Source organism: Microtus pennsylvanicus, chromosome 9 (genome assembly GCF_037038515.1).
Source record: "Microtus pennsylvanicus isolate mMicPen1 chromosome 9, mMicPen1.hap1, whole genome shotgun sequence".
NCBI lineage: Eukaryota > Metazoa > Chordata > Mammalia > Rodentia > Cricetidae > Microtus > Microtus pennsylvanicus.
The window spans coordinates 70,382,319-70,390,852 of NC_134587.1; the positions used below are offsets into that span (position 1 = coordinate 70,382,319).

General features: G+C 50.9%; 1 protein-coding gene across 1 annotated transcript; it reads right to left on the bottom strand.

Annotated features, from left to right (window-relative positions):
- Positions 1-905: 905 nt before the first annotated feature.
- Adrb3 (adrenoceptor beta 3) lies at positions 906-3,392 on the bottom strand. The gene is made up of 2 exons (XM_075984526.1): positions 2,130-3,392; positions 906-1,331 (listed from the first exon to the last, which is right to left on the bottom strand). Exons 1-2 carry the CDS (start codon positions 3,320-3,322, stop codon positions 1,286-1,288), a joined length of 1,239 nt encoding a protein of 412 aa, XP_075840641.1. The 5' UTR covers positions 3,323-3,392; the 3' UTR covers positions 906-1,285.
- Between the last annotated feature and the right edge of the window lie 5,142 nt (positions 3,393-8,534).

The window sequence follows — 8,534 nt, forward strand, 5'->3', positions numbered from 1 at the left end:
ACAGCACGCTCTGCCACGGGTGTGCTAAACGTTAGCTGATTAACTGGCCTTCCCAACTCTCACTCAGCCTGCTCATGGTCTCTGCTCCTGGAGTTAAAGAGGAGCCCTCGAAACACTCCAGTGGCTTCCATACAGCTTCTTTTTCTGCGAGAAACATGTCAGAGAAGAATTAAAAAAAAACCCGGAAATGAGGAAAAAAGTCATATGAATAGACAGTCGTAACTCCAGTTTTGCTTCTCGAAGGTAATAATTTCTTCAAACCAGGAAGGAAGTGGAAAGATAGGCAGTACAGAAGTCCAGAAACATGTACGTGTGTGTGTGTACACACATCTATTAATATAACACAAGACGTATTGCCCCTTCCTAAATTTACCAGTGCCCTGTGCTTCCAGATGCACAGACACACAAAGCACAGAACCGAAGTGTTTGCTGATGTCAATGAGACCTTATTAACCCACTCTGGTTTGTGGTATGGGAGGATCCTACTCTTGGTCCTGGGCACAGCAAGCCCCCTCGTCTAGAAAGACAGCCCAGTCTTGGGTGAGTGACTACATTGCTTCTCGCAACTAGATCCCCGGAGTTGCAGGAAGGGCATGGAGGAAAGAGAATCCAAGACTCGCCAGTCCCATTTACACAGACAGCCTTTTCGGTTTTGTCTGACGAGGATTAGGAAGAAAGGGGCAAGGATTACTCCGAATTTACTGCCCCTGACAAAAGGCAGCTCTGAGCCGGGGAAGCCAGCAAGGGGATTATGAAAAGAAAACAAACGGGAGAAAAAAGAGAACAAAAGGACAAGTTACATTCAGTAATATTTATTAATTTGATTTTAAGTGGAAAAGGGAGCCATCCCAGCGGTTCACCTTCTATGAACCCTGGAATCCCCCCAAACCTGGATGACCCGACCATGAGGTAGATCAGAGCTGGTTTGTGCTGAACGCAAGATAAGGTCTGAGGGAGCCATGGGGCAAAACCTCAAACTTGGTTGTTTTTTCCCTGGCTTCCTGCCCTCAAACCAACCAGAAACACAGAATCACAAGCCGCTTACTGGGGTCAGGAAAGCAGAAAGAAGGGAGGTAGGTAGGGGTGCTTTCTTTGCCCTAAGCACACAGCACACACACAAACAGGGTGATGGGCATCCCTTCAAAGCTGTAGGGCTGCTCACGGGGCAACCGGGCACAGGTGGCCTAACATCCCAGCTGCTGAGGTAGTAGCGAAGTTCAAGGCGGGTCTTCCGGTGAAACCCACTCGGTAAGAGTTCCCCTTCGCAGGGCATCTTGCAGTCTAGTTAGCAGGCTCCAGAGAGATGAGGTTTTTCAGCCTGGGGACTCACTCTGAGTAGAAATTAGGGGCATTATAAAAATTCTGCATCCATGGAGTCGTTTCTTGTTTTTCTGGCAAAAGCAAAACAAAACAACCCCTCCCCCCCAAAAGAAACATGAAAACTCCCAGAAGTCCGGCAAAATGGAGATAATATTTCTTAGGGTAACTGGTCAAGGAGGCGGGAACCAAGCACTAGCGGGAAGGGGGCAGTGTCTCAGGAACCCTGAAAAGCACTTTTACTTTCCAAAGGTATAAGGACCCTTCAGCTCCCGCCTTCCCAGTCCCACCCTACAGCTCCGACCCAGTCCCTGGAGGAGGGATGCAGTTGAAATTTCAACTCACAGGTTCCTTGCTGGATCTCGGTGGTCCTTCATGGGGGAAATGGCCGCTCACCTCCATAGCCACCAAACCTTTGAGGGAAATTGGAGATGAGGGCGAGGGGTTGGGAACTACACTGTTATCTACGGTGGCCCTAGCCAGGTGTAGAACTTGGGCGGCTGAAGAATGGAACTAGAAAACCCAAACTCGAGGCGACCAGGGAGTTTAGAAACCTGCAGGCAGGGCAGCAATTGTTTGTGGGGCTCACCTGGTCGTCGGGTGAGCAAACAGTCTGCCCGCCCCTTTGCCTCCGTCCCAGGGGTTGCATCCAAGAAAGGGAAGGACCCTAAATTCCATTTTAGTTCCTACTCCCTTTCTGTCCTTTCTAGGCAAAAGGCCCTGTCCACCCCTGCCCCCAAGCCCCAAACTCAAAAGCGGAGACAGAAGGTGTCCCCACCCGGAGCCCCCGGTTCTCTGCCTGTGTCCCCTACCTGTTGAGCGGACGGCTCTGCCTGAACTCGGCTGAGCTGGCCCGAGCCGCTGTGGCTCCCGCGGGACTGGCTGGGAAGGCGACGGCGCGTGGCTCCTCCCGCCCGCGGCCACCGCAACCGCACAGAAGACGGCGGAAAGCGTCGCGGAAGTCCGGGCTGCGGCAGTAGATGAGCGGGTTGAAGGCGGAGTTGGCATAGCCCAGCCAGTTGAGGGCGATGAAAACCCCGTTGGGAACCAAAGAGGGCCCGGCGAGGGCGCGCAGTACGTTAGCCAGGAAGAAGGGCAGCCAGCACAGAGTGAAGATGCCCATAATGAGACCTAAGGTGCGCAGGGCGCGGTGTTCCCGAAGCGGCAGGAGCCGCGCCGGCCGCCGGCCGCAGGAGGGCACTCCATCCGGAGCCAAGCCTGTCCCTCCTGTGACAAGGGACGGAGAGCGCGACGGAGCCCGCGGAGACTCCTCGGGCGGGAAGCGGCCCAGCTCCCGGCGCAGTAAACGCCGTTGACGCTTAGCCACGACGAACACTCGCGCGTAGACAAAGAGCATCACCAGGAGCGGAAGGTAGAAGGAGACGGAGGAGGAGAGCAGCGCGTAGGGCATGTTGGAGACGAAGGAACAGCAGCGCGGATCGGAGTGGCATTCCTGCGCCTCGGCGTCAGCCCCTACGCGCCACCACTGGCTCATGATGGGCGCAAAGGACACGGTGGCGGACACGATCCACACCAGGACCACCGCCGCCCGAGCTCGGCGCTTGGTAACCAGTGTGCCATAACGCAGAGGGTTGGTGACAGCTAGGTAGCGGTCCACAGCCAGGGCGCACAGGGTCTCGATGCTGGCGGTTACACAGAGCACGTCCACCGACGTCCACAGCTCGCATCCAGTTGCACCCAAGGGCCAATGGCCAGTCAGCGCCAAAGTGGCCCCCGGTGGCATTACGAGGAGTCCCACTACCAAGTCAGCTGTGGCCAGCGAAGTCACGAACACGTTGGTTATGGTCTGGAGTCTCGGCGTGCGGGCTATGGCTACGATTACCAGCAGGTTGCCTCCCACCGTGGCCAGCGCCAACAAAGTCCCAGCCAATGCCGCTGCCCATGGCACCCCTGGCAACCCACTTGTGTTGGCTGCACTGGGGTCCAACATGGGGACATCTGACCACAAAGCCAGAGAGCCGTTCTTGTGAGGCCACGGAGCCATCTCCTGTCGCGCCTGGGGTGGGAATGTTCTCCCTGACCCCCTGGCTCAGGGAAGGGGACAATAGGATTTGGGAGCGACTCCTCCTGCCTGGGCCATCTTCCCTAAGTTGTTGGGGTAAGTCTGTCAGCTTTCCCCCATCTCACCCCCCACACCCTAGATCCCAGGAGGAGTGGCTGCTTTTAAAGGCGCAGTGTCCAATAGTCAGGAGAGGAGAGGCCTCTGGTGGGAATTGGAGGGTAGAGAGGGACAGCCTGCCATGGCACTCCCTCAGCACCCGTTTCCTGGAGCTCGGCAGCTCTTTCCTGGCAAGGCCTGCAGCAACCCTGGAAAGGCCTTCCACCCTACCCTTTGCCCAACAAGGAAGATGACTCTCTCCCAATACAACAACCCTAAGGTATTTTATTGTTTGAGATAGACTCTCCATATGTTGCTCAGAATGGTCCAGACCTAGAGATCCTTCTGCCTCTACCCCCCCCGCCCCCCCAGTGCTGGGATTACAATTCTGTGTACCACTACTCCCAACCCTTGTCTTGTATCTGAAGCAATAGCAAGTGGTTGATGTCCTTTTCTCTCCCTCCAGATGAGATCTGTCCCCTCCCCTTTTAGTTCTTTTTCTTCTCTTCAGTTACTGGGACATCACCTCCATTCAGGTGTGGCTTTCATTTGACTTGGCGCCCTGAGGCCTGGGATGTTGAGGGCTTCTGGTCCCATCTCCCTCCTTCACTGCCCCAACCCCCCCATTTCTCCTAGAAGATTTCTAGATAAGCCCCTTCAAATTCTTAAGTAATAAAGACACATCGCAAGTGAAGAACGGGCAGGGAAGTGGTGGCACATGCTCTTAATTCCAGCATCGGGAGGCAGAGGCAGGTGGATCTCTGTGAGTTCGAGGTCAGCCTGGTCTACAAGATCTAATTCCAGGACAGGCTCCAACACCATAGAGAAACCCTGTCTTGAAAAGCCAGGGAAAAAAAAAGAAGAAGACTGGGGGCTGGAGATGTAGTTCAGTGGTAGGGTGCATACTTAGCATGTCTGAGACTCAGCATTGAGAGAGACAGAGAGACCGAGAGAGAGTTTGAAGCTAAAGTTTGTCTAGTGTTCTTTATCTACAGGGGCTACATAGCAGATATTTGCATTCTGATGCATAATTGCAGAATAATTATAGTTATGAAGTACTAACAGTATTTTTGTTGTTGGGTCAGCACAGCTTGAGGAACTGTATTAAAGGGTCACAACACGAGGAAGGTTGAGAATCACTGAGCACCATCCTCAGTTCTCCAAATAAATAAATAAATAAAACCCCAAAAATAAAAATAAAAAAACACATTTTTTTGTAACCTTCCCCATGGTGAAGAGTTTTCTTGGAGTTTTATTCCTAAGAAGCTAGAATTGAGGGATTCCTCTGTGTGCATGTGAAGGTGTGGGCACATCACGTGTCTTCCTCTATTCTCCACTTTATTACCTTGAGGCAGCATCTCTGACAGGGCCAGAAAGCTTCTATTTGGCTAGGACGGCTGATCTTGAGCTTTTGGGATTCCGTCTGTCTCTGCCTTCCAGGGCTTGGTTATGGGCATGTGCAGCCGTGCTCAACTCTCTCCTTGGGTGCTGGGATTTGAACTCAGGCCCTCAGGCTTGCAGAACAAGCGCTCTCAACCTACTGAGCCATCCTCCTAGACCTTTATGTTGCGTTGCTGGAGTGTGTAGAAGGATAAGCTTGGTATCGAACACCCTGAAGCCTCTTATACAGTACTTTCCCTTACCAGAAGACCAGCGCCTTGCTCTCTCCCCTCACTCAGACTTCCAGGGCCTAACTCTGTCTTTCAGGCTCCCAGTTTTTACAACGATTCCTTCCAAACCAGGAGTGGGGATGAAAGGCTTAGAAATGAACTTCTGGAGGTTAGGGAGATGGCTCAGTCGCTGAAGTACTTGCCTTGCGAACAGAAGGATCTGAGTTCCATGATTCCCAGGTCCCATAAATAAAGACGGCTAGAGTGATGGCCTGCACGTGTAATCCCAGAGATGCCGGAAGCCAGTCAGGACTGGACCCTTGAGCTGTCTTGCTTACTCCCCTGAAACAATGGGACAAGAGAGAGAAAAAAGTACAGTGGAAAATGCCTCTAGGGTGACCCCGTGGCATGTTCTTTTGAACAGCTCCACGTTTCAAAAGCTCGCTGTATAGTCAGTCACTGGTCTAGGCAATCCCTCTGGGAGGCTGAACCAGGGGCTGGGAGTCAGAAAGGTTGGAAGAGGACAAGAGAACCTAAAATTATCCCCGAGGAAAAGGGACCAGCTGGGCTCCCAGGGACCCAGCAGCTCACTCACCCATGAGCAGGGCTGACAGGGGCTCTCGAGCAAACGCTTTCCCTTTCCGGTGGAGTAACCAACCCACGAAGCCTGCGCATCTCCCCTCTGTGGCCCCTACCCCCGTCCTGGCATGCCAAGGTGGTGCAGCTTGCATTTGGCTGCGGCTTCTCGCTGTTCATCAGGCTGATTGCGCCCGAGTCGTGTTTTGCAACACCAGAACCCTGCCAGTTATCACAAAGGGGTGTCATGAGATTCCCCACAAGCAAGCAAGCAATCTCTGAAACAAATACATGCCATTTGGCAATTTTTTTCCAGGACATGAGAGTAGGTTGGGGAATGAGTGTTGTCCTGAGATATACCCAAAGGCTGTCACTTCTTCAATGAATAACCTCGCTATTTGAAGAAAGTGTGCCAAAAGGTTTACGTTTTTGAAAAAGACCGAGAGTCCCCAAACCTTAAGGGCATACCTGCGTGTGGTCCCATAATCAAACAGTGTGAGAAGAAATGTACCAGTCCCCTGTTCTCCAAGGCCTGTGAGCCAGAGCTACCACGCCCAAGTACTCTGCCTCCTCCTCCTCCTCCTCCTCCTCCTCCTCCTCCTCCTCCTCCTCCTCCTCCTCCTCCTCCTCCTCCTTCTTCAGTATTTCTCTCTCCTCTCATGCCTCAGGATGCTTCCATTATTTTCCTTTCCTTTCTTTTTTCTTTTCCTTTTTTTGTTTTTTGTTTTTTTGAGACAGAGCTTCTCTGTGTAGCTTTGGAGCCTGTCCTGGAACTTGGTGGACCAGGCTGGTCTTGAACTCGTAAACAACCGCCTGCCTTTGCCTCCTGAGTGCTGGGATTAAAGGCGTGAGCCACCATTGCCTGGCTCTATTTTTTTTTGTAATTTTACTTTGTAAGTTTTTAATAGATAATGTATTCACATTATCCACAATATAGAAAATGTATATACTAGAAACTTGCTCTCACCACGCTGTTTAACTCAATGAGTAACTACTCTTGAATCTTATTAATTCTTACAATAACATTTGATATACAAACAACTCAGTATAAAAACATTTTCTCTTAGCCACCTTTTCCACACAGATATACCTCATCCTGTACTTTTAAATTTTAACTATAAGGAACCAACTTCCGATCCTTCTAGATCAAGCACAAAAGATGCCCATTTTTAGTGTGAATGGATATAATACATAAAAACCAGCTAATGGATACCTGGTTTACGTCCTGTCTTTATTAATAGATGATGTTGCAATGAATAATTAGGCTTTTCATATTGGTGTAAATGTATTTTTGGATGTTTCTATGAACGGAATTGTTATATATAAACAAGGCACACACATTTGTGATTTTGGAAGCCATTGCTTCATTTCTCTCCCCAGACAATATGTCTACTTCCACCCTCACTATCACTTTTGGTGACCAGCTGGGGGTTGAAACCAGTGGCTTGCTGCTCTGGAAGCCATCCTAATGGCTGGGCCTTGGGGAATTAGCATTGCCTGCTCTGCAGAGGTCGTCCAACTCTGGATAGACACATACATTGCCCAGGGAGAGCAATGCTCAGGCCCTCGGTCCCCCATGACCTTTGTTTTATGCCCTTGGAAGCTATCAGTGAGGGAGGGCCGCTAAGATGCTGAGGGTGGACCCCCAGGTCTCTGGCTGTATGTAAGGAGCTCCATAGCAATCTGTGGTGAGGAAAGCCGGCAGAGGGAGCAGCCACTTGGTGGACAGAAGTCCTAATAGCAGGAGGTTTGTCCCTCCTGGTGAACAGGAGCTGTTGTCCCATGAACATCAAGACTGCGTGCTTGAACATATGTTTACATGGCATGGCAGGAAGAAAGCAGAGAGGGCTTGTGTGACTGTGGCCTTCTACCTTGTCTAAGACCACATGTCAGATGTGGGTGTATGTAGTGAGAAGAGCGGCGGGCTGTGGCCTGGCTCCCGGCTCCCGGCCACTGGCTAGCTTTACCCGAAATAATTACACGGAAACTGTATTCTTTTAAACACTGCCTGGCCCATTAGTTTCAGCCTCTCATTGGCTAATTCTCACATCTTGCTTTAACCCATATTTAGTAATCTGTGTAGCACCACAAGGTGGTGGCTTACTGGGAAAGATTCAGCATGTCTGACCTGGCGGCTGGCTCCATTGCGCCTCCAACTGTGCTTTCTTTCTCCCAGCATTCTGTTCTGTCTACTCCACCTATCTAAATTCTGCCCTATCAAAAAGCCAAGGCAGTTTCTTTACTAACCAATGAGAGCAACAGATAGACAGATGACCCTCCTCCATCAGCCATGGGTGTGTGGTGGGGGGAAATGCCACCTCCCCCCATCCACCCAAAAAGAGACAAGTCATCCATTTTATAGTTGGGAGGGAATACCCTTTACTTCTGGAAATAAATATAAAATGGAAGGAAGATGGATTTTCTTGGGTCATCCAGCCTGAATTGTTGCAAGAAGACCTCTCTTGTGGGGGTGCAGCCACCTGGACCTCCACCTTCTCATCACCACTCATACACTGTCCCCAGGCACCTACCTGTCTTGTGTAGTTTCATTAGGCATATTGATAAGGAATGGACCAGGACTCGGTTTTTGCCCCTGGGTAGGCAATTCCTCAGCCTCACAAAAGGAGTGGGCTTTTTACTTTGTTCTGTCAAAGGAGTCCCATTTTCTTGGTAGGCATCTTTGGGAAGGGCGGTTTTGTCTATGATAGGGAAGGGAAATAAAGTATCTCTAGGAGTCATCAAGGGTGATGTATCTGAAGAGACCTGCTGGGGGTAGTTTGAATGGAATTGGCCCCTATAAGCTCAGAGGGAGTGACACTATTAGGAGGTGTAGCCTTGTTGGAGGAAGCATATCACTACAGAGGTGGGTGCTGAGGTGTCATATATGCTCAAGCCCCATCCAGTGTTGCAGA